General features: G+C 43.2%; 1 protein-coding gene across 5 annotated transcripts in view; it reads right to left on the bottom strand.

Moving 5' to 3' along the window:
• rasgrf1 (Ras protein specific guanine nucleotide releasing factor 1) overlaps window positions 1-25,339 on the bottom strand; it is a 74,797-nt gene that overhangs the window by 31,414 nt on the left and 18,044 nt on the right. For all 5 annotated transcript variants that reach the window (XM_069911977.1, XM_069911975.1, XM_069911978.1 and 2 more), the window contains exons 2-11: window positions 22,961-23,067; window positions 13,322-13,469; window positions 12,860-12,952; window positions 11,536-11,789; window positions 9,011-9,090; window positions 6,378-6,571; window positions 3,795-3,904; window positions 2,340-2,458; window positions 1,082-1,242; window positions 252-272 (exon numbers count right to left, since the gene is read on the bottom strand). In XM_069911977.1, the coding sequence (XP_069768078.1) occupies window positions 252-272; window positions 1,082-1,242; window positions 2,340-2,458; window positions 3,795-3,904; window positions 6,378-6,571; window positions 9,011-9,090; window positions 11,536-11,789; window positions 12,860-12,952; window positions 13,322-13,469; window positions 22,961-23,067 (1,287 nt within the window). The remainder of the gene's footprint in view (window positions 1-251; window positions 273-1,081; window positions 1,243-2,339; window positions 2,459-3,794; window positions 3,905-6,377; window positions 6,572-9,010; window positions 9,091-11,535; window positions 11,790-12,859; window positions 12,953-13,321; window positions 13,470-22,960; window positions 23,068-25,339) is intronic.

Below are 25,339 nucleotides of genomic sequence, written 5' to 3'. Positions count from 1 at the left end.
AATCAACAGAGACTCTGGGGCAGATCTAGAGAGCTGCAAGTCCTGCTGTGAGGTCACCAATGAGAGAAAGAAAAACTGTGGGGAAATCCTTGAATAGAAACTCTAGAAGTTTTGCACTATACAAATGCTAGAGTTTTAGGATTAGGGCCTAACCCAAACCCTAAACCCCAGCCTTTCACTTCCCTGAAGGCTCCCACCAGCATGGCATCCAGGGAGAACCAAATTCACTGAGTAGCTTCCGAAAGACTCACTCGTTTACTGTCAAACAGCATCTGAAAAACAAAACCAGCCACAGTGAGTGTTGCACAGTAGGATGAGGAGACACTGAAATGCCCGTGAGTGAGGCAGTGATGGAAAGTTACATTAGGGAACATTGCAAAGGGAGACTATTCATCCCCTCAAACCTGTTCTACCTTTCAATGGATTGTGAATGATCCTGACCTAATTCAATTAAACTGGCCTCTCCCCTTTACCCTATTTCCATGACATCAAAAATCCATCAACCTCAAATTTATGATCATCATCTATCAAGCCTCAATTGCAGTTTGTGCCAAATTTCCTCCAGTTTCTTGTGTGTGATGGCCAACTTCAATCGGTTAGTGTGATCCCAAATTCAGAGTTGTCTTCCCAGTGTGGTGAGGACCTCCCATGATGTCTTGCTCTGTTTATCTGTGCTTTTCTCTTTAGCACCATACTTTGTAGTTTTATTCGTACGCTCTGTGGGGCGAGAGACAAGAAACCAGGATTGTTCCTAGAGCAGAGAAATTAAAGGGTTGATTCAATAGAAGGTGCCAAAGTCAAGTGTTGGATAGAAATCAGTGAGCAGAAGGTTGGCAATCAAAGGGGAGGGGAGGATTACAGGCAGGACACTTCTCAGACTCGTGAGGAACTTTCAAAGGAGACAGTTGATGAAGGGGGATAGGTTGCAGGAGTACAGGGATAGGGAGCATACAATGGTCTGACTGGTCATTTCTGAGTACCTCTCTTACTTCAGTGCTAAATCCACCACCTTTCTGTACTTTTATTCAATATCTGAATAGAAGAAAACTCAGATCAATGGAAGTGAGCAGTGGTCACCTACCTTTGTCAAGTGGAGTTTCCCACCCGATCCTCTGGTGCAAATTATCAAGTGTTTGGAGAACAGAAAGCATTGCTTCTCTCCCTCCTTTTTTAGTGAGAGTGATCCCAACCGTCCACGAGTGATTTTCCCTTTTTCTGTCATTGGAACTTGGATAAGTGATCCTGTGTTAGAGAGAGTATTATCTGGTTACCAGGTGGACCATAAAAAAGAGAGAAATTGGAGATCACATCAGCTGCTGTGTCAGCAAACTTCTGTGGTTCGTAAGGGATTACTTAAAGTAGTATGTGAATAGAAAAAAACAGGTTGAGAACCACTGAGATAGTGGCTTCGTAATGTGGAAAATGTGAGTTTGAATCCCACCAACAGATACATTCAAAGTTCACTAAATATTTCCAGTTATTTATGTAAAAATGATCAGAATGCCACCGAATTCTTGCAACCCATCTTATGTCCATGTGGAAAGTTCTAATGTTTTAACTGCCTTCTGAAATAGCCATGAATTAAATGAGAAAACTTCTCCTGCAAGCTGCTGAAGGCACCACACCTGATTTCCACGGGACTTGCTATGACACCGAAAAGTTATTTCTTGCTGAGTCCACTGTAGAAACTCACCTCTGGCATCGCCTAGTGACATTGAATCTCCAATATTCAGTATAAATGTAGTAATTCTTGGATTTCTAAAGTACTACATCCTGAAATTGGCTTGTCAACATATCCTAACAGAGGTCACTTGCCAACAAATATGCAAAATCTTTCCAATGGTAGGGGAGCCGAAGACAAGAGGGCACAAATTCAGGATAAAAGGGTGTCAATTTAAAACAGAGATGCGGGAAAAAATTCTTTAGTCAGAGATTGTGAGTCTGCGGAACTTGTCGCCACAGGCGACTGTGAAAGCGAGGTAGTTGGGTATATTTAAGGAAGAGATTGACAGGTATTTGATTAGTCAAGGCATCAAGGGTTACAGGGGAAGCTGGGGAGTGAAACTAAGTGAGGGGATGGATCAGCTCATGATAAATATGGCGGAGCAGACTCGATGGGCCGAGGGGCCTTCTTCTGCTCCTACTGTATATCTAGTGATCTATTTAATTTGTGGTTCCAACAGGCAATTCATCTAAAGTCAGTCAACCAGGGATGGACAAAGGTGTTCAGGCCTCAGTCCAATCTAATTCAACATCATGTGTTACCATTGACAAGGCTGATCATAGAGCCACATTGAGCAGAATGCCGTATTGTCCTAGACACTACCATCTCCCATTACCTTGCCGTACAAATGTCTGGCTGGTGTCCAGAAGAATCTCACAGCCCTCCACAATCAGCCGCTCAATAGCCAGATTCTTACGAATGTTTTCTGTTTCACTCACTTCATCATGCATTATTCTGTGGGAAACACAAAACCACACACAGCAATGGTAGAATTCTGCCAGTCCTCACTTGGTGAACATACATTCTCTCACAGAGAGGGGTTGGTGAAGTAGCGGATAGCACTCCTAAAACAGAAAGGGAAAAAGCCAGGGCATCCCTCACCCTGAACACTGTCCACCAACCCACACTAATGTGTGTATGGAAGGGGATTGGCTTCAGTTTGAATTGTCCATTCAGGGAGTTAATGTTTTATGGAGTAGATCACTCAATGTCAGAATGCTGCATGTTAACTGGGTGTAAAATAACAACTCACCTAACATGGAAGCAGTTAGAGAAGGAAAGAGAAAGAGGAGAAACCCAAGGAAAAAAGTGTCGAATACCAATAAGAACTATTTTAATTTAATAAGACAGAATGGAGGGCGGAGTAGCCGTATATTGAGATGACATTATTTTTAAAAGCGGGAGTTTCCCCAAAATCTTCCAGAACGTTGGTGGAACTTCACATGCTGCCAAGATCAATGGGGAAAGTCACCTTTAATGGCAGTGCTGTAGTAAACAACTCACCCTGCTGTGCAGACCTTCCGACATTCATATTCCCAAATGGTGACAGCAATTAATGTCCCAGCCGCTGAACCAACCCACCCTCCTCCCCCACCCCACCCCCCAACTCTGCGGACTCTGTCGGGGTTATCTGAGGTTCATTACTAAGGTAGAGTTGAAGAGAAAAATATTGTAACTATTTCTGTGGTTTAAAATGGACAAAGTACATAGAATCACTGAACCAACAGTCAAAGTCTGAGAATCATAAAACTGTATATGCTGAATATCTGAAATAAACACGGGACATGGTGGATATACCCAGCAGATCTGGCAGCATCTGTGGAGAGAGAACCAGAGTCAACATTTCAGGTTGAAACATTAATCGTCCGAGTGCTTCCAGCGCTTTCAGTTTTTATATTATTATAAGTGTGAGTCCTCACTCTTGTCCCCTTTTCCTTCCTCCCACACTCAGAGAACTGCATCCAGTGGCCTTTGATCTGTGGTACACGTTCTCTTCTCACCTTTTCTGTGTCTTTTGTCAGGAGAATTCTATTTAAACCTGTGCATATGGGGCAGCATAGTTAGGACAAGGGGAGGCATGATTAGTGTATGGTTAGCGCAATGCTTTTACAGCGCCAGCGACTGTAATCTGGTGCTGTCTAGTAGGAGCTCTCCCTGTGTCTATGTGGGTTCCCTGTTTCTCCCACCTTTCAAAATGTATGGGTTGTAAGTTAATTGGGGTATTTGGGCGGCACGGGCTTGTGGGCTGGAACAGCCTGTTACTGTGCTGTATGTCTCTGCCATTACTAACCGTGAGAGCTCTTCCAGCTTTGACTTGGCGAACTCCAGACTCTTCCTCTCCACGTGCTCATGGGGAGTATGAGCCAACAACTCATGCAGGGTCAGGATGTACCTGGGGATCTGTGGAGGAACAGTTGGGAAAAATCTAATTCCTCATTTTTTTTTAAGAGCCATGCAAGTTGCTGTTCTCTTTGCAGGGTGTTTTCCAAAGGTTAGGAGAGACTGCAGGTCCTGGAACCTGGAGGAAATGCCAATCTGCTGGAAGAACTCAGCAGGTCGAGCGGCATCAGTGGGAGAGAAAGGATGGCCGAAGATTTGATGGAGCTTTCTGACACATTCTTTTTCTCCCACTGATGCTGCTCGGCCTGCTGAGTTCCTCCAGCGGATTTTTCTTTAGAAAAATTTTTGTTGTCTAATGCAAGACACTGTGGAAATGCAATTGGTCACTGATGGTGATGTAAAATGGATGATGTTGTTTGAAGGGATCAGGCCTGAAAGTTGGTTATTTATTTTTACCTCCTATGGATGCTGCTCAGTTCCTCCAGCATTTCTGTGTTTTTAATCCATTCACAGCATCTGCAGACTTTGGTGTTTCACTCTGTTTAATACCACACCTGATTAGACTTCAGTAGGAAATCGAATGAACAGCAAAAGTGATTGCTTAATTAAATTATCCTGATGCATTTTCTATGGTTCCACTTCCTGACCAACATTACCCTCTGATTTGTACATATTGCTGGTATTCAACATTCAATAGACCTTCGTAATCAAATGGACCCATGGAATGTGGAATCTAGAACAAGAAGGACATTGTGTTATTCAAAATGATGAGGTGTTCCCTGTTTCTAAGGTTGACCTTAATTGGATCAGAACTAATTGGGGATGAATGCAGTACTGTCTCTGGAGATGTTCCTGAAAAGAGCATGACCCTTCATTGTAAAGTTACACAGTTCTGGTCACCCAGCTATAGCAAGGGTGTCATTCAGCAAGAAAGGATACACGAGAATGTCGCTGGGAGAGGTGGTTTTGAACCATAAGGAGAGGCTGGATGGGACTTTTATCTCTGGAGGGTAGGAGGCTAAGGAGGTACTTCATAGAGGTTTATAAAATCATGTGGGGCATGGATAGGATAAAGCCACTCTCCTTCCCAAGGTAGAGGAATCTGAAATGAGAAGCGATTTGAAAGGGACTCGAGGGCACCTTCTTCATACGGAGAGAGTGGTGGGTATATGGAACAAGCTTCCAGGGGAAGTGGTAAAAGTGGGAACAAATGTAACATTCAAAAGACATTTAGGAAAAAGAAAAAGTGTATATCATGGCTAATGTGATTTATGGTGTGAAAAATAAAAAATTTAAAAAATTTAAAAAAAGACATTTAGGCAGGTACACGGAGAGGAAAGATTTAGACGGCCAAAAGCACTGGGACTAGCTTGATCAGCATTGACAAATTGGACTGAAGGGCCTGTTGCTGTGACTCAATCAAGATGCCAGTGATGTGGTTCTACGTCATAACTTTCTCAGAGAGCAGAGATGACTAAAATCTCCCAAATAATCCTTATGACATCCTCAGAGTCTCACCTTGTCATATTTGCACGTGTTATAAAGGCAAGGTAAAAACCCACAAAAATGCTGGAGGAACTCAGCCAGTCTCACAGCGTCCCGATGTTTTGGCCCTGAGACCTTCAAGGTATAAGGAACAAAACAAATCTTTTTTTTTTGCTTATACTGTACCTTGAAGAAGGGTTCAAGCCCGAAACATCGGTAATTTATCTTTGCCTCCTAAGGACACTGCGAGACCGGCCGAGCTCCTCCAGCATTTCTGTGGGTTTTTACTACAATCACAGCATCTGCAGATGTTCGTGTTTCACTCTATAAATGTAAGGCATCTACTTGTCTTAATTCACACTCTGTAAAAATAGTAACATTTGAGGATCGATGCCATATTGATGTGCTTCTGTTGTGGTAATCCAGAGTCCTGCATTAATTATCTAAAATATATCATCACACCAGCTGGAGAATATAAATTTAACTAATGTAATACATCAGGGAAGGAAATCTACCAACATCATGCAGTCACATCTGGGTATAATTCCAGACTCACAGATTGCTTTAACTCTCCTCTGAAATGGACCAGAGCAAACCATTTATCAAAACCAGAAAAAATGTTACATCTGACAGTGGTGGTTTAAAAAGATTCCACAGCACTATTAAATGAAGGGTATTCAGGGAAATCAGTAAATGTTGGCTCAAACTCCATGCTGAAAACAACGTTACGCACACCAATGATCATTGGCTTGAAACTATTCCCGAAAAAGAGGAAAATGATTCATTTACCGCAGCATCCCGACTGGAAAGCTGATTTCTCTTCAAAGACCCACACTTGTGATTTACGAGCAGATACAAATCTAAGGACAAACGTCCCCTCACATCATAATGAGAGAATGGCTGGCCTATCTTCAGTCCTCAAAAGCAAAGGAATGGGACAATGAGACGTTGAGCCCATTTGAATGATGGATATGGACCTACTAAGCAGTCAAAAGTCACGCAGCAGGAAAGGTAGGGTATGAGCCTCCCCTGAGTTCCGCTGTTTTACCTGAAACATTGGATAGGTCAGGAATGTCTCCAGTGTCCTCTCCTCGCAATCTGGTTTTGCTTCATACTGTTTCAGAAGTTTGTCAAAGTCCCTGTTTTGCTTGCAGCCGGCCAAGATCTGTAGACTATATTGATGATTCCTTACAAACTCCTGATAGATGTTCAGCATTGGAAGGAGAATGTCAAACAGGTCAGCTGTGGGGTGGTTCAGAATACACATTGTCAAAAACCTGCTGTAGTCACCACTCAGAACTCTCAACATTTCTGCAAGGACCCGGCCATGTCATACCCAGCGGAAAGATTAATTCACTGTGTGGATGAGGGCAACCCCTCCAGATAACCCCTGCAGCCAGCGAATGCAGCTGTAATTGAAAACCCAAAGGCAATGAGCACAGCACGCTCCCACAAATAAAATGAGATAATGGTCAAATCTTCAGATCTCGAGTTGAAGATCGGGGATAATTCATGGCTCAGGTACTAGCATACATCTACCCAAGGAGGCAAACGGGTGCCATGGAACATTTAATTGGAAAAGATAATAGCTTAGACACCTACCAAGGCTGAAAAATCCATTTCATTCATCGACAGTCAAGAATCCCACATTTTAATTGGCATGTAAATACATTAAAATATCTGAACACCTTCTGTGATTTTGTGGTTGGAAATTTTGCTTCCTTGTTTGCATCCCCTCTGTCAGTCAAGACTACATCCTCAACCTAAAACATTGACAGTTTTACTTTCCACACGTGCTGCCTGATCTTTGGAGCTCTTCCAGCATTTTCTCGTTGGATTTGAAGTGACCTTACTACAAATAATATGATGATCTCATGAACTCTGGCAGATCATATCTTAAACTTTCAATTTTAATATAATTTAATTTATACATACAGCAGGCCATTTCAGCCCATAAGTTCGTGCCGCCAAATTTACAACCCATTAACTTACACCCCGGTACATTTCAAATGGTGGGAGGAAAACGGAACCCCTGGGGAAAACCCATGCAGACATGGGGAGAATGTACAAACTCCTTACAGACAGCGTGAGATTCGAACCCTGATCCCGATCGCTGGTGCTGTAAAAGTCACCTCTTCACATTTGATTACTAGTGTCTGAGCCTCATTTCAAGATGAGGAACCCTCAGTTTGTGTGGGCAGCGCATGTTGTCTGGACAGAGGCAGTCACTGCCTCCTCTCTAAGTCTTCTGCTCAACTGTGTTGTAAGGTCTGATAACTCCGGAGATACACTGCTCGGTGTTTGGTATCTCATCAATCACATGCTGAATCAGTTTAAACTCTCTAGACTCAGTAAACAAGTCAATGAGTTCATCAGAGTGTCAAATGTTGCAGTGGCTGAAAAATGTTATTTCTTCCAAACATTGCACAACTTTGCATCATATGTTTGCTTTGACTACAGATTTCATGATTTTTGCATAAATTATACTGAATTATCAGAGACATGAGACAAAGTCTGCAGATGTTGAAAGTAAAACAAGCTCCCAGAGGACGCAAGACTATTGATGAAGCGAACAGGATTTCCGGGCTCAGCAGAAGTGCTGCATTATCAAAACTATTGTCTTTTCCAATGAAATGTTCCAGGAAGTTGATGTTTGCCTTCTGAGGTAGATATATGCCAGGATTGTGGGGGATACATCTCCTGGCATACATCCTGGTCATTTACAACAGGCCCTGTCTTAAGAAAGCAGCCTCTATCCTCAAGGACCCCACCACCCAGGCCTTGCCCTCTTCACTCTGCTACCATCGGGTAAAAGGTACAGGAGCCTCAAGGCGGGCACCCAGCGGCACAAAGGCAGCTTCTACCCCGCTGCCATCAGATTCCTGAATGATCAATGAACCCCTACTTAAATTTTTCTTTTCCTTGCACTATTATTTATTTTGTCAGGTGGTTTATATAAATGTTTGCCCTGTGACGCTGCCGCAAAACAACGAATTTCATGACTTGTCCATGGCAATTAATTCTGATTCTGATTTTGATTCTGGTAGTCCACCATGAATTATCCCCAATCAACAATTTTAAAAACAGGTCAGTTGACTATTCTTTCATTTCACGTGCGATAGGTGTGTGTGTGTGTGTGTGTGTGTGTGTGTGTGTGTGTGTGTGTGTGTGTGTGTGTGTGTGTGTGTGTGTGTGTGTGTGTGTGTGTGTGCGCATCTCAGGAGGATCTCAGCTAGTCAAGCAACATCTGCAGGCAGAGAGGATTCCTGATGCAGCGTCTCAACCTGAAATGTCCACCATTTCAGACACGACTTGACCAACAGCATTCCTCCAGCAATCTGCTTTTGTGCTTTCATTTTCTCTGACATCCTTCTCTCAGTTTTAATTTAGTGTTAAAAGGTCTCTTAGTGGTTGCCTCATCAAAGGGGAAAATAACTACCATACATATCGTGTCTCACCCTGATGAGGATTTAAGCAAGCAGAGAAACTGAACTCTCATTGAACTGAGCGTTGTTTACTTAACAAAAAGCTAACCATGTTCTGTTAAGGAGGCAAAGCTCCCTTTTAGGAGTAGAATAATGTATTATGGATTGAACAGTATAATTTACACATGGAGCCGATTATCTGAATTACCAATGACAATCCTCACAATGTAATGAAACACATATTCACTATACGTACCTAACACTAATGTGGGCCAGCTGGAAACTCGAGCTTTCAGTCCCTGGTAAAATATTTGATGCAAAAACATAATTGTTTCACTGGAAAAGAGAAAAATAAATGTTAAAAAAGAGACTGGAATGTGTATTTATAGAGAACCTCTCCCTGTAATCATCCAGTCTTTGTTCCTCTTGTCTTATCAATGTTATCACAGTCTTGCATGATCTTAAATATCCTCTCACTGCTCCCTTTTGGGCAGAGGGTAAAGAAGCCTGTGAGTCTAGCACCTCCAGGTTCTCTTTCAATTTTATATAATAGCACACGAATATATACATAAGGAATACATACATAAAACTAATGCAACTGTTATAGAGCAGACAAGCACAATATGTCAGAGAAAAAATTTTTTCTTATGCAACAGTATTATTCATAGGTAAATTGAAAAAAGAAAAAGAGAAAATAAACAATATAATTAACTAATCTAAACCTCTAAACCATTCCTAACTTGCATGACGATATAGAAAAAAAAATCTGCCAGTAAAAATAAAAAGAAATACATGATCACAAAGAATCTGATTAAGTTTCCCATTAGAGTCTGTGAAAATGATTCAAAAAAAGAACCCCAAAGATTGGGAACATTTAAATTTGAGCCACTTGTGGAACATCTTACAGGTTCAAGAACACTATTTTCTCCGATAGCAATGAGGCTCTCTCACCACTCCGACCCAAACCATAAGCCAGTCCAGGATCACCGCAAGATCTGCCTCCAGGCTGTAGTCAAACTGGAGAGGGTGTAGAGAAGATCAATGAGGATGTTGACAGGACTCGGGGACCTGAGCTATAGGGAGAGGATGAGCGGGCTGGGGCTTTATTCCTTGAAGCCCAGGAGGATGAGGGGTGATCACATTCCTTCCTTTGGCTTGGCTTCGCGGACGAAGATTTATGGAGGGGGTAAAAAGTCCACGTCAGCTGCAGGCTCGTTTGTGGCTGACCAGTCCGATGCGGGACAGGCAGACACGATTGCAGCGGTTGCAAGGGAAAATTGGTTGGTTGGGGTTGGGTGTTGGGTTTTTCCTCCTTTGCCTTTTGTCAGTGAGGTGGGCTCTGCGGTCTTCTTCAAAGGAGGCTGCTGCCCGCCAAACTGTGAGGCGCCAAGATGCACGGTTTGAGGCGTTATCAGCCCACTGGCGGTGGTCAATGTGGCAGGCACCAAGAGATTTCTTTAGGCAGTCCTTGTACCTTTTCTTTGGTGCACCTCTGTCACGGTGGCCAGTGGAGAGCTCGCCATATAATACGATCTTGGGAAGGCGATGGTCCTCCATTCTGGAGACGTGACCCATCCAGCGCAGCTGGATCTTCAGCAGCGTGATCACATAGAGGTGTGCAAAATTAGAGAAGACTAGGACAGGTGAATGCAGAGACTCTTTTGCCTAGAGTAGTGGAAATCAGTAAATAGAGGACGTAGGTTTAAGGTGAAGGGAACCTGAGGGGAAACATTTTTGCATGGAGGGTGTATGGAGCAGGCTGTTGGTGGAGGTGACTGAGATAAGTACTATTGCAATGTTTAAGAAAAAAAAATTGAATGGGTTTAGACTAGAGGGATGTGGGCCAAATGCAGGCAGGTGGGACCAGTGTGGGTGGGACATTTTGGTCAGCGTGGGCAGATTGGGCCTGTTTCATGCTGGGTGACTTCACGAGTATTGAAATAACATTTTTTGTGCCATAACTATGATTACGAATATTTATTTATCTATCCTTTTATATTTATGAACCTCTATTCTGTCCTCATGACACACTGATTAATTTAGTTTATATAGTAGCTGGTGTATCTATGTGACTGCAGTAAGTAAGAATTTCGATGCATCTGTATAATTGACAGTAAACTCTCATATTCCGTACTCATTTCCATTGAATTGGTCAGACAATAAATCTTTTCAACATCACTGAAAAAAACCTGCACTTTTCAATTCTCAACCCCGATGACGTCCTGCCGATCATTTCCGATCACATCCTGCTGAGCGACAGACAACTCCGATGGCAATTGGTATGTGTGAAATTCATGAAGAAAAGACGCTTTGAGGTACAACAACATTGGAAATCTTTCATGGTGAATAGCTGCACTTGCTGGGGAGTTGGAACCAGTCAGCTTACGGTCTTCGGGAGCTGTTCCAGGGGGCTGTATTGGTGGGTCTGGAGTCACATAGACCAGAATGGCAAGGGATAACATATTTCCTTCCATGACGAATATGAATGACCCAAATAAATTTGTATCATAATTCACCTGGTCACCAATACAGTAATGATCTAAATTAAGTGGTTCTCAACCTTTTCCACTTACATAGTGATTCCTCACTAACCACAGAGCACCTATGTCTGCATAACCACAGGTGCTCTGTGGTTAGTAAGGGATGACTTAAGGTGGTATGTGAGTGGAAAGAAAAAGTTGAGAACCACTGATCTAAATGAAATTACCCACCTGCGAGGGTGGGATTCGAACTCACACCTCAGCAATGCTATCCATCAAGCTAAGCATCTGGGCTAGATACCTGTTCAAAAATATGCTGCTGACATCATCATGAGCAATGGGAGGCTTCTTGGAGCTGGCTGCCATGCGGAGAGGTCGGAGGAAGCAGTTGACGAGGATGTGAAGCTGCTGGACATACTCCGCCTCAGCTTCCAACATGCTAAACACAACCTGGTTCCTCTTCCTCATGCTCTCAGCGTGTGGGGAGCGGATGTAGTCCTGAATGATCGTCTTCCACTTCCTCCTGCATAACCATCCTCGCAGGAAGCTTTGGACCTGTTGGGGGAGGAGCAACGGTTTAAACCTGGACGTGGGAGCCACAGTTAACAGGCTCACAGGTGAAACCAAAATTAACATAACATAACATAACAATTACAGCACGGAAACAGGCCATTAGGCCCTTCTAGTCCGCACCGAACCAAACACCCCTTTCTAGTCCCACCTCCCTGCACAATGCCCATAACCCTCCATCTTCTTCTCATCCATAGACCTGTCCAACCTTTTCTTAAATAATACAATTGACTCCGCCGCCACTATTAGATGAACGAGGGCAAGGAAGAAAGCTGTCGCCGGTGGGGTGATATTAAGTTCAAGTTTATTATCGTGTGTACTGAGGGACTGTTGGACAGTCAGTGTTGTTAGCAGTCCAGCAAGTCATCCTGTGCATAGTACAGCAGTAAGAACCCAGAGTTACTGGGAAAGATTGGTTTGAATGGAGCGACGCCGGGGGTCAGGCTGAATCCGTGGAAGGCAATCGTCTGTCAACGTCGTCAGGCCATAGCACTTCATCAGGAATTTTCTGGAGCTTGATAACAGTGGAAAAGAACTGGCTTTTGAATCTGTTACAGCAGCCTGTAACGTTTCAGAGATGGTGAATCAGTGATCTTACACTCGTAAATCTCAAACAATCGATCAGCTGGCAAATGGAATCCGGTTTGGAAATGTGTGAAACAGTCGGGAGAGCATGAAAATGCATAACGAGTGGAGAACACTTAGGGAAGAGGGGAAATTTGGAGTGAATGTCCACAGATCCCTGGAGGAAAGGTAGATAATGTGATGAAGAATGATATGGGATGGGATAACAATCAAATCAAAATTGTCCTACTGCAGACACTGTGTTTGAAGCAAAAGCACAATGCTGGAAAAACTCAGCAAGTCAAACAGTGTACATTATGTAATAAAGATATACATAATCAATGTTTCAAGCTTGAGCCCTTCATCAAGGTAAGAAGGGCTCAAGCCTGAAATCTTTGTTATATAATGTACACTGTTTGATCTGCTAAGTTTCTCCAGCATTGTGTTTTTATTTTATGTCTTAGTGCAGATTGGCTGCATGCCTGCCTTACCTTCTTGATTTTCCTGATATCTACATCTTCATCATTCTGTGTCACTGGTTGACTCAGTTGGATGCGGCCACTGTTCTTGAGTAGTGAAGCGATCTTTAAATAAAAATGAAGGAGGCAGAGTGAATTCAGTGCCTGCTGGAGTGGGGGCACTCGGCCAAGGACTTACAATCATTTCCAGAAACACAACTTCTAACAATTTATCTGCAGAGTCATTGGGAGTCAGTTTCCTGATTAATCCTGAACTCTGGTTCTACTCACTTCATAAACCAGAATAACCTTGCAGAAATGACATACGCACCCCAGAGAGTAACACCCTCGTGGGCATTGTACCCTACCTCACCTTGTGAGGTAATCGCTTCACCCCACTGAGTATTGCCCTGGTCTGCATCGTACCCTACCTCAGCTAGTGGAGGAGATATCCTCACTCCACTGAGTACTGCCCTGATTTGCATCATACCCTACCTCAGCTTTCAGACGCTCAACTTCGATCTCTTGATCCTCAATTTGCTGCCGCAATCGTTTAGCGACTGTTTTCTCGGTCTCTACGATCTGCAGCAGGTGGAGGTATTTCTGCATCAGGGACTCGTGTTCTGTCGCAAGATTCCTGTAACTGTTCCAAAAGAAATGTGGTTGTTAGCATGGGGAATAAAGGGAATGGTGAGGCTTGGGTTTCTAATCTCAAATAAAGGCATGAGTATAGAGATTGTGTTGGACTGGAGAGATCTTTGGATGGGAGAGTGGCCCTTTGAGTTGATCTATCCAATACTCTCTTTGTAGGCTTGTTGATTAATCCCAGCAATCAATCTCCACAGTAGCCTGCAAAACTCCAGTGATGGTGAATCAGAGGTCAGAAATTATAATGCAGATCATTATCAAATATGGAATTAATGAAATCTTCTTAAAAGAACTGGTATCAAGATTTTCAATTCCAACACTAGGCCAGTTTTGATGGCTGCTGCCCAGAGTCTTGCTGACAGAAACTAGTCGTGGATGGGTGGAATCACTGACTGCAACATAGGGTTCTTTGTGCTGAATTGGCCCATTGGAAGGGTTTAGTTTAACAGTTGCCAGGGTTGTCATCAACTCTCTTCTTTGATCAGACCCAATAATTTTTGAGTGGGCAATCAGAGCATATTGAAAGTGTCTTTAAAATAAAACAGCCCTTTTCCCATCACTGGAGCTGTGTTCCTTCTGACAGTATTTATAAATAAAGGTTCAGTTCATTTTCAACAATACCCATGTCCCATTTGACTTCCTGGGCTTCCAGTTTAACCAAACAATTTTAAATGATTCGCTTTGGCCTTCAATCCCTCGAAATCTTGCGCCATCCTGATCATTGTGTAAACTCCTTCAGCCCCACAGTCTCCGAACATAACACAATGCTGCAACAGAACAGGACCTTTCGTCCACACTAGCTGTGCCAACCATAATGCTAATCATATTAATACCACGCGCCCATATCTCTCCATTCCCTCTAAATGCCTCACAATCCCATCTGTTTCCTCCACCTCTCCTAGCAGCACATTTCAGGCACCTAACACTTGTTGTGAAAGAGGCATACCCCCTCTCATCTTAAACCAATGCCTTCTCATATTTGATAGAATGCACCCTGGGAAAAAGACTCTGACCCAGCCCTATCCATCCCGCTCATTTTACCATCTATCACTGACATTCCAGAGAAAACAATCCAAGGTTTCCCAAACACTCTTGGCAACCGTTCTGCACCCTCTCCACATCCTTCCTGTAGTGTGGGGACCAGACTGCACATGTCTCCAAATGGAGCTTCAATAAAGTTGTCTACAGCTGCAACATGACTTGACTTTTGTATTCAATGCTCTGACCAATGCATGCTGTACACTTTTATTAACACCCTGCCCGCTGCTCATCTTGCCGCTGTCAGGAGGCTCTGGACTTACACTTCAGGATGTTACTGTACATCAGTGCTATTTAAGGTCCTGCCATTAACTGTATCTTAATCTTCCATTTGACTCCCAAAGTGCAATGCCTCGCGCGTTCACATTAAACTCCACCTGCCATTTCTCTGCCCATATCTCCATCTGATCCAGTGGTATCCTTTGACATCTTTCCTCATTATTCACAACTTGCCAATTTTTCAGTCATCTGCAAACTTCCTAATCAGCCCATCTACATTTTCATCCAAATCATTTCCACTGAGAACTCTGCTGCTCCAATTCTAGAACGGGCAAGGAATAAAGTTATAGAAGACAATAAACCATTGGAATACAAGAGTCAAAAAATATTTTTTTACCTAGACTAAGTTTTGAACTCTTAAAGAGGAGGAAGGAGTTTAATACAGTGAAAATGATTTTATAGAAAAAAGGTTCATGTTAAGACATCCAGCTGTGCTTAAAATATATATCCCCAGGGAGCAAAACAGACTGTTCTCGGATCCAGAGAAAGCGCAAGAATTCGCAGAACGTTTACAGGACAGAAGAAATGAAGAGGTGTAATAAGAATGAAGAATGGCGATAAAGTATATATAAAAATGCAAAAACATTGTATATGTAAAGAACTAAAGAGGGAAAACAGAAGGGAAGGAAGGGTGTAAAAGCAAGGGTGGAAAAAAAGAGAGAGAGCTTTGTTATCTGTGTTTAAAAAAAGTGTTTTCTGGGGAGAGCTGGGGGGGAAGGGAAGAACCATCATTGCAAAATCAGTTGACGCTGGGAGCAAGATCCCAATCCAAAAGAAAAGGGGAGTTGTGGTTGCCCAGCAAGGGATAAGGGGCAACTCAGAGAGGGGGGGAACTTTTGGGGTTAAGGTATTAGTGGGTGTGGGAACCGAGGGGGTACTTTATGTTTTACATGTGTTGTCGTACATTAAGTTTACTAAGAGAAAACTAAGAGATGAAAATGGGTAAAAGGGGGATGGAGGTGGCGAAGAGGTAGAAAAGAAATATAAACAAGATATAAGATGGCTATAAACATTAATGGAATACATAACCAAATTAAAAGGAAGAGGCTACTAAATTTACTGAAGAAAGAAAAAATAGATATAGCATTTGTGCTGGAAGCGCATCTAACTGAAGTGGGACATAAATTAAAGAGAGACTGGGTAGGGCATGTAACGGCAGCATCCTATAATTTTAAAGCTAGAGGTGTAGCCATACTAGTTAACAAACATGTACCAATTAAAATAGAGGAGGAAATATTAGATCCGGCAGGGAGGTATGTAATGATAAAATGTCAGGTATACTCAGAATTTTGGAATTTGCTCAATAAATATGGGCCTAACAAGGAGAATCAAAAGTTTATGCAGGATATTTTTTTGAAGATTGCAGACACATAAGGAAATATATTGATAGGGGGGGATTTTAACCTTAATTTGGACCCAATGTTGGATAAAACTGACAAAAGACAAGTAATAAGAATAAAGTAGCCAAATTTATGGTTAAATCAATGCAGGAAATGGATATATGGAGGAGCCAGCACCCAAGAGAGAAGGAATATTCATATTATTCGAGTAGGCACAAAACTTACTCAAGGATTGATATGTTTTTGTTGTCGGCCCATATGCAAGGGAGAGTTAGGTACACTGAGTACAATAGACAATAGACAATAGGAGCTGGAGTAGGCCCTTCGGCCCGTCGAGCCAGCACCGCCATTTTACAGATCATGGCTGATCGCTACCATCAGTACCCTTTTCCAGCCTTATCCCCATAAAGTTAAAGTTAGACTACTATCAGATCATTCACCCATGTTATTAGCAATAGAACTGGAGGACATCCCACCAAGAACATATTCTTTTTTTCTTTGGCTTGGCTTCGGGGATGAAGATTAATGGAGGGGTAATGTCCATGTCAGTTGCAGGCTCGTTTGTGGCTGACAAGTCCGATGTGGGACAGGCAGACACGGTTGCAGCGGTTGCAAGGGAAAATTGGTTGGTTGGGGTTGGGTGTTGGGTTTTTCCTCCTTTGTCTTTTGTCAGTGAGGTGGGCTCTGCGGTCTTCTTCAAAGGAGGTTGCTGCCCGCCGAACTGTGAGGCGCCAAGATGCACGGTTTGAGGCGATATCAGCCCACTGGCGGTGGTCAATGTGGCAGGCACCAAGAGATTCTTTAGGCAGTCCTTGTACCTCTTCTTTGGTGCACCTCTGTCTCAGTGGCCAGTGGAGAGCTCGCCATAGAACACGATCTTGGGAAGGCGATGGTCCTCCATTCTGGAGACGTGACCTACCCAGCGCAGTTGGATCTTCAGCAGCGTCGGCCTCTGCCATCTCGAGTACTTTGATGTTGGTGATGAAGTCGCTCCGATGAATGTTGAGGATGGAGCGGAGACAACACCGGTGGAAGCATTCTAGGAGCCGTAGGTGATGCCGGTAGAGGACCTATGATTCGGAGCCGAACAGGAGCGTGGGTATGACAACGGCTCTGTATACGCTAATCTTTGTGAGGTTTTTCAGTTGGTTGTTTTTCCAGACTCTTTTGTGTAGTCTTCCAAAGGCACTGTTTGCCTTGGCGAATCAGTTGTCTATCTCGTTGTCGATCCTTGCATCCGATGAAATGGTGCAGCCGAGATAGGTAAACTGGTTTTCCATTTTGAGTTTTGTGTACCCGATGGAGATGTGGGGGGGCTGGTAGTCATGGTGGGAAGCTGGCTGATGGAGGACCTCAGTTTTCTTCAGGCTGACTTCCAGGCCAAACATTTTGGCAGTTTCCGCAAAACAGGACGTCAAGCGCTGGAGAGTTGGCTCTGAATGGGTGACTAAAGCGGCATCGTCTGCAAAGAGTAGTTCATGGACAAGTTGCTCTTGTGTCTTGGTGTGAGCTTGCAGGCGCCTCAGATTGAAGAGACTGCCATCCGTGCGGTACCGGATGTAAACAGCGTCTTCATTGTTGAGGTCTTTCATGGCTTGTTTCAGCATCATGCTGAATAAGATTGAAAAGAGGGTTGGTCCGAGAACGCAGCCTTGCTTCACGCCATTGTTAACGGAGAAGGGTTCAGAGAGCTCATTGCTGTATCTGACCCGACCTTGTTGGTTTTCATGCAGTTGGATAACCATGTTGAGGAACATTGGGGGGCATCCGAGGCGCTCTAGCATTTGCCAAAGCCCTTTCCTACTCATGGTGTCGAAGGCTTTAGTGAGGTCAACAAAGGTGATGTAGAGCCCTTTGTTTTGTTCTCTGCACTTTTCTTGGAGCTGTTTGAGGGCAAAGACCATGTCAGTAGTTCCTCTGTTTGCGCGAAAGCCGCACTGTGATTCTGGGAGAACATTTTCGGCGACACTAGGTATTATTCTATTTAGGAGAATCCTAGCGAAGATTTTGCCTGCAATGGAGAGCAGCGTGATTCCCCTGTAGTTTGAGTAGTCTGATTTCTCGCCTTTGTTTTTGTACACCAAGAACATATAGATGGAGGTTAAACTCCATGCTACTTAAAAGACAGGAATTTAGGGAGTTTATTGAATACCAAATTAAAGCTTATTTTGAAATAAACACAGGATCAATGAAAGACAAATTTATATTATGGGACGTGTTAGAACAAATAGAGCAGTTGGAAAGGGAGATAGTAAGGTCAGAAAAGGAATTAGTAAAAAGGGATGACATAATGAAAAGGAGAGAATTGGCGGACAAAAAAAATAAAATATGAAACATTACAAATGTATAAGGTGGAGAAGAACATAATGAAAACAAAGCAAAAGTATTACGAACTGGGAGAAAAAACACATAAAATATTAAGCCTACAAAACCATGAACTGCCGATGAAAATTCATTTTCTGAATTCGCACTTGGACTTCTTCCCTACTGATCTTGGTGCAGTCAGTGATAAACATGATGAAAGGTTTCATCAGGACATTGCGACCACGTAAAAGCAGAAGGAGGGTAACTGGAATCCATCAATGCCAGCCAACTATAGTTGGACACTGACATGAGAGGCATCAGGTACTGAGTACAGAAAGGAAGATCAGCGGCAAAACGTTGTTAGGTCAGTTGAACTAACGCAATATGTCTGCATCATTCTGTGATTACACATACTAAATTCAATATAATGAACTTTAATTTTTCTCCAACTTCCTATGAGATGCAGAAAATTTGAAATTATCTTTGTATTCAGGTTGAAGTTGCCTATCATAATCCCCAAGTTATTTTCAGGAAGCGAACCTTTTGAAAAATATTTGTTGTCAGTACTATGGCAGCACAGGCTGAAGGGATGTCCTGCTTATGGAGTTCTTGCAATGGGTGTTCTGCAAATTCACCCAGGGGAGCAAATTTCGTGAGGCCAGGAGATACATGAGAGAAATTTTAATAGAAATCTTTTTGCATGCATTGGACAAAATGAACAAGTGAAATCCTTTGCCCAAGTCCTTCATTGAAGTCTTTTCAATCCTTGCTTCAACAGTTTAACCTCAAGCAACTGCCTCTCTGAAAACAATAAGCATAACAAACTGTCACAGAAATGAGCACTCCAGCCATGTTAGGATGTGAAAGGTTTAGTCAGCAGGACTCTTGACTTGTTTAGAAAACCATAGCAGGCCCACTTTAGGGGCCTGTCCTTTACGATCCTTGGTTACTATGACGACTAAAAGCCTTTCTGGACATTGTTTGTCTTACCTTCCAATAATTGACCACTCAAGCAAATAAAGTACATTCCAGAGGAGACAGTGATGGTGACCTGAAGAAACACATCCTGCATTTCATTCAAATCTCCAACCCAAGTGCAGACTTTCACCTTCCCTGTGGGTCATGTGATGGGGCAAAGATGATGAAAAGGTAGCAGAGGCTGAAAATGGCTTCTTTCTGAAGTCTGCTTTGGGGCCGTTGGCATCGCTGACTTCAGTTCGCTTGGCCAATTCAATTCAATTCAAACATGTTGGTGTGTCAGATATTGGCTCAGAACACAAAGGTAATAGCCCTCTACCCTGGCACTGTGACTGGGGAATGTATCAGGGGGGGTCACCATGGGGTTTAGAGCAGAACCCTCCAGGGAGAGGAGGGGGGAGAAAATAATGAAGACATTTTCTTCAGAATCGGAGAGCAACCTGACAGGTGGCAAAATGACGGAGCTTATCCATCCAAGTGCCGACACTGCCTGTATGAGGTTTATAATTAACACCATTAATATTGGTGTGAATTTCATTGCCAGCCTGTGCGATCGTAAAAAGCAGCCGTCAGTCAGTGGGTGTGAATTAAATGTGAGTGGCAGGAATGGCACTGGTGTAATGAGGAGCTGCTTTGTTCCTCACATTCATGCCTGGTTGTTCGTACCCTGCCTTAGCAGATAATTGGTGGCCTAGAACAAACTGGGAATTACTGGTTAAGGAAAGCAACATCCGTCTCGTTCTCTTACATCGGCTGAGCTGAAAACTTTGGAAGATGGAGTGTGTGGTTAATGGCAGGATTTGTAGCTGTGTAGAGAAACAGGGAATTGAGGTCCAGGTCCATTGATCCCTCAAGGTTGATAAAGTAGTTTTTTTTTTAATATTTAATTTTCAAAGACTCATCCAAATACAAATAAAAAATACAAAATATTTTATTGCCATGCAATATAATTTACAGAGTCCAGTATTTTTCCATGCCCCCTCTCCCCTTGTTCCCTCGCCCCCCCCCACCTCAACTTATACAAACACACAATAACATAAGAAAAACAACCGAGCACCAACGTGATCCGCAACCTTCCTCAAAGTTCAAGAACCTCGGGTGTTAAATAAACCATAAAGGGTAAAGGATAAACAATAAAAATTAAAATTAAAACACACGTTGTCTATGACACAATCCCAATTCACTCTCACCTGGCGGGACAGCTTGTTTCTTATCTCATTACTCAAGGAAGGGGGAGTGGATATATATCATATCTGTGCACGTATGTGCCTCAGATATTGCTGCCATACTTAAATGAATGTGTTATACTTCTTCCTCAAGTTATAAGTAATCTTCTCCAGGGGAATGCAATTCTGTATTTCCCATATTCCATCGTGCAAAACTAAGTTGAGAGATGGAATTCCACGCAATTCCACTTCCTGGCTGCCAACAAAGTGACCTTCACAAACTGAATTTGGTGCTTGCATAGTCTAAACTACACTTCACCAATATCTCCCAGAAGGAACAGTTCTGCATCCTGTGGAAAGTCCACTTTTGTAATATATTTTAGAACATCCCTTAGGTTTCCCCAGAAGGATATTACCTTCTTTACATCGCCAGGTAGAGTGGACAAAGGTTCACCTAAGTCACTGCATCTAAGGCATATTTCTGAAATTTCTGACGTTGATTTATGTAATTTTTGCGTTGTGAGGTACAAGTGATTCAGAAAATTGTACTGCACCAACATGTATCTGGCATTGACAATCCCTGTCATGCTATTCAGGCACGTCTTCCCACTAATGTTCATTAATTGTTGTACTCAAGTCTAACTCCCATCTTTCCCTCAACCGGAGTAATCCTGGCTTCGGGCCCTCACTTTGGAATAAGAAATACATCCTAGAAATAAACACATTCCCCTGTCGAATTAGAATCTCCAAGGCACTACACTCTGGTAGAGTCATTGTTGGTCCTAATTTGTCTGTTAAAAAAGATCTTAAATACAGGAAGCAGAGGAATGTTCTGTTGGATAATCCAAATGTAATCCTCAACTGTTTTAATGACATTAATTGCCCCTCATCATAACAATCCTCGATACACCTGATCCCTTTCTGGGACCAGGTGTCCAGAATCTTGTTGCCCAGTGTAGTGTAGTCTTGTCATGTAAATGTTATTTGAATAAACAATAGGGGTGAGACGGTTGGCGTAGCGGGTAGGGTAACGCTGTTACAGCACCTGCAATTGGGACCCGAGTTCAAATCCTGCGCTGTCTGTAAGGAGTTTGTACGTTCTCCCCGTGTCTGAGTGGGTTTTCTCTGGGGGCTCTGGTTTCATCCTATCCTTCAAAACGTTGGTTAATTGGGTGCAATTGAGCGGCATGGGCTCGTGGGCCGAAAGGGCTCATTACCGTGCTGCATGTTTAAATTTAAATTTAATACATATATAAAATAATACACACACATATTATTATATATATACATACAGGGCATGTATCTTCTTCTGGCTATCCATCCCATAGGATGATGACGGTTCCTTTCAGTCAGTTTGTGGGGTTTGATATGAGGATACCCCACTCCTCAGAATGGAACAGCATGTATGTGAATGGATTAGGGTGAGTAGGGGGTTGCACAGGTCCAAGACGGCTGGGAGAAGTTCTGATGCAGTGAATGGCCAGACCAAGCTTCAGTGCAAGGGGATGCTCTTTCTGCGCTTCACGGCACATGTTTGCTAGATGATCATTAACCCTTCAAAAGGGTTGACAAGACTTGTTTTTCATCCTGCAGGGTGTCTAGCCACCCTCCGCACCAGGCAAACCTGGTGGGGGAGCTGGTTTAGATGCCAACCACCCGACCATGCGACAGGTAGTACTGGGTTACAGGGTACCAGTCACACTCAGACAAGTGACCTGACAGGTGAATATTTATTTCCTGAACATTATTAGAAAGACAGATAATTTTGTCAAATGTGTTACTGTAATACATGGACTGCGTTTTTTTTTGGTTGCAGAATTTTCTGTGATGTTCTAAGTTTGTAAAGACACTATAGAAATGCAATTCTTCATCTCCTGCTGCAACTCAATGGTGACACAAAGTTGAAGGAAAGATATTGGTGCTTCACAACACCAGATCATATTAATGAAGAAAGCAGATTTAATATTGTCCCATGTATTTCACCCAATCATCATCAAACAAATTTTGACATCGATCCACAGAAGGGCACATGGCCAAATCTTGGTCAAAATGGGTGGTAGAAGTAGTAAACTTTGAGGTAGTCAAGAGAGGTTAAGGGGATGAATTCCAGAAGGGAAGGTCCTGACAGCTGGTGACATTGGAAATGAGAGATGATGGAGAGTGGAGAAGTGCAGGATCTCAGGCAACCATGGTCATTATAAAGATAGGGAGGGGTAAAATCATGGAGAGATTTGAAGATGAGCATGTTGCTGAACAAGGTGCCGGTATGGTTGGCGAGTAAAGTTGGCAAATGGGATATGGTGTGAGGAGCGGGCTGATGGGGAGGGACAGGGAGGTGGGAGATGGCCCAGGTGAGTTGGGACACCTGATCCTCTTCCTACCTTGCATGGCCGATAGCTGCCACCCAGTCATCGCAATCCTTCATGTCCTCCGTCTTCAGCTCCAGGGCTTTCTGAGCATCATGGCCAAAGTTAATTGTGAAATAATACTGCAGGAAACAAAGGAAACAAAATGTCTCTGTCACCTCAGACCGTACGCTGACAGGAAGCTTCTCTCCATTGCTACCCATATCCAGCCAGCACTCTGCACTTTCACCGCATCCTGTTCTCCGCAGCCGTCAGAGCTTCCCTCCTGCGACTGAGCCCAACATCCACATCTGCACCACCCCCCCCCCCCCCAAAAGACATTTGTCATGGAATCTATGATGATATGACGATCAAACCAGACTTGAGCAATGATTGGATGAGATTTCTGTAACATTTTGAAACACTGAAGCATTTGACACCACAATTCATTCATTGACTTGTTTACTGAGTCTAGAGCAGCCATTCTCAACCAGGTTGGGGGTGGGACCATAGTGCATTTCACTAAAAGCCTTGTTTTCTTTTCACCTCACGGTACATAAGAATTTCTTTTGGTTTGTTTTTGTGTCATCAGTGGGAGAGGAGTTTGGAAGAAATGAAAACTTGACTGCTTCACAGGGAAGGGGGCCTATAAACTTTGAGCAGAGTCCTAGGGGGCAATAGCTGGAAAAAGGTTGAGATTGGCTGGCCAAGAGGCATGTGTTTGATGAGATACCATTCAATGAGCAGTGTATCCCCAGAGTTATCAGACCTTACAACATATTTGACAGAAGATTTGGAGAGGAGGCACTGACTCCCTCTGTCCAGAGAACAGTTTGGGACATTTAGTGTTTGATGAGATACCGTTCAATGAGCAATGTATCCCCAGAGTTATCAGACCTTACAACATATTTGACAGAAGATTTGGAGAGGAGGCACTGACTCCCTCTGTCCAGAGAACAGTTTGGGACATTTAAAGCCCACATAAATTGAGGGTTTATCATCTCCCTTGAAGTGAGGCTTGGTGCCATGCTGAGGGAGGGCAGTCATCTTTTGCACCCTGTGTGAACTGCTCTCTTCAGCAGACCCATATTTATTTAGCAGTGGTTCCCAAAGCTCCTCACGACACATCCTATTCCCCCTAGACAGCCTTAAACCCATGAATTTTAGGTACCTCCACCTCTTTCTGGTTCCGCTGTTTTCATCTTCTCTTTACCTACTCCTGTTCTTATTTTCTCTCTACCTCCCTCCCACTCCTCACAGTGATTCTTCCTCTACCTGTCTCTAACCCTAACCTATTACCATGCAGTAGACAGTGTTGGAAGTGGAGCACCTGAATCACTGCCTCATCTGGGAGGTCCCTGGATGGTGTGATTGGGAAGATGTAGAGACAAGTATTACCTTTCCAGCCCCTTTCAGTGAGAAAGTGCCAGGGAGGGCTGGTAGAGGGACATTTGGGGAAGGAATTGCAGATCAGGGAGTCACAGAGATAGCAAAACGCAGAAAGGGTTGGGAAGAGGAAGATGTGCCTGGTGGTGGAATCATGTTGTATCCAGAAGAATGATGTACTGGATGAAGAGGTTGGTGGGTGAAAGGTAAGGAGAAAGGGTACCAGCTTGGGCAGGCAGGGTGAGAGCAGTTGTGGGAAATGGAGGAGATGTGGGTGAAGGGTTTATTTATCACAAGTATTCTTGGAGCCAGCTGAAAGTAGTCACCATGTCAGGAAATGAGAGGAGTGTCTAACAAATACAGAATTATGGGTGATATTTACTGTCATTGAGGAAATATTAATGATAAGTTAATTAAAACAATATATTTCAGTTACAAGATGTTCTAGTTAATTATAGCACTGAAGATTGGTTTCTTTGGTAACCAATTAATGATTTCCTAAATGTATTTTATATACTGGAATATATTCTTCTGTCTCTTTGTAAGTGAATCTCATCAGAAGAAGTGATCTGTAGATATCAGTCTGTGCTGGGACATTTCACTCTTTGACTAATACACTTAACCAAAAGTTCATCTCAATTTTTTTTCCATCTGCTGGCTATAATTGGATCCAAGTGAAATTATTTTGGGGTAGCGATTACTGTTTGTTTAGTATTTGGTTTGTGCTAATTGCACCCAACTAAACACTGCTGTGACCGGGAAGATTTTTCTCTCACTCTCTCTCTCTATTAGTGGCACTCCTGCATCTGAGTCGGGGGTTGTGGGAGGTCAGGTTCTGGAACTAAGAGTTGAGCACCATATCTAATCCAGAAGGTACTCCAGGAGATTAGGTCTTCCAGATGAAGTAAAATGAGGTCCTCTTCCATTGTTCAAGTGGATGTTGAAGATCCTGAGGAAGAGAGGAGGAGTTCTCCCTGGGGTCTGGCCATGATTTACTCCTCACTCAACAGCAGTGGAAACAGATTGTCG

This window comes from Narcine bancroftii, chromosome 14 (assembly GCF_036971445.1).
Source record: "Narcine bancroftii isolate sNarBan1 chromosome 14, sNarBan1.hap1, whole genome shotgun sequence".
Classification (NCBI taxonomy): domain Eukaryota; kingdom Metazoa; phylum Chordata; class Chondrichthyes; order Torpediniformes; family Narcinidae; genus Narcine; species Narcine bancroftii.
This window is presented reverse-complemented; position numbering and strand designations above follow the sequence as displayed.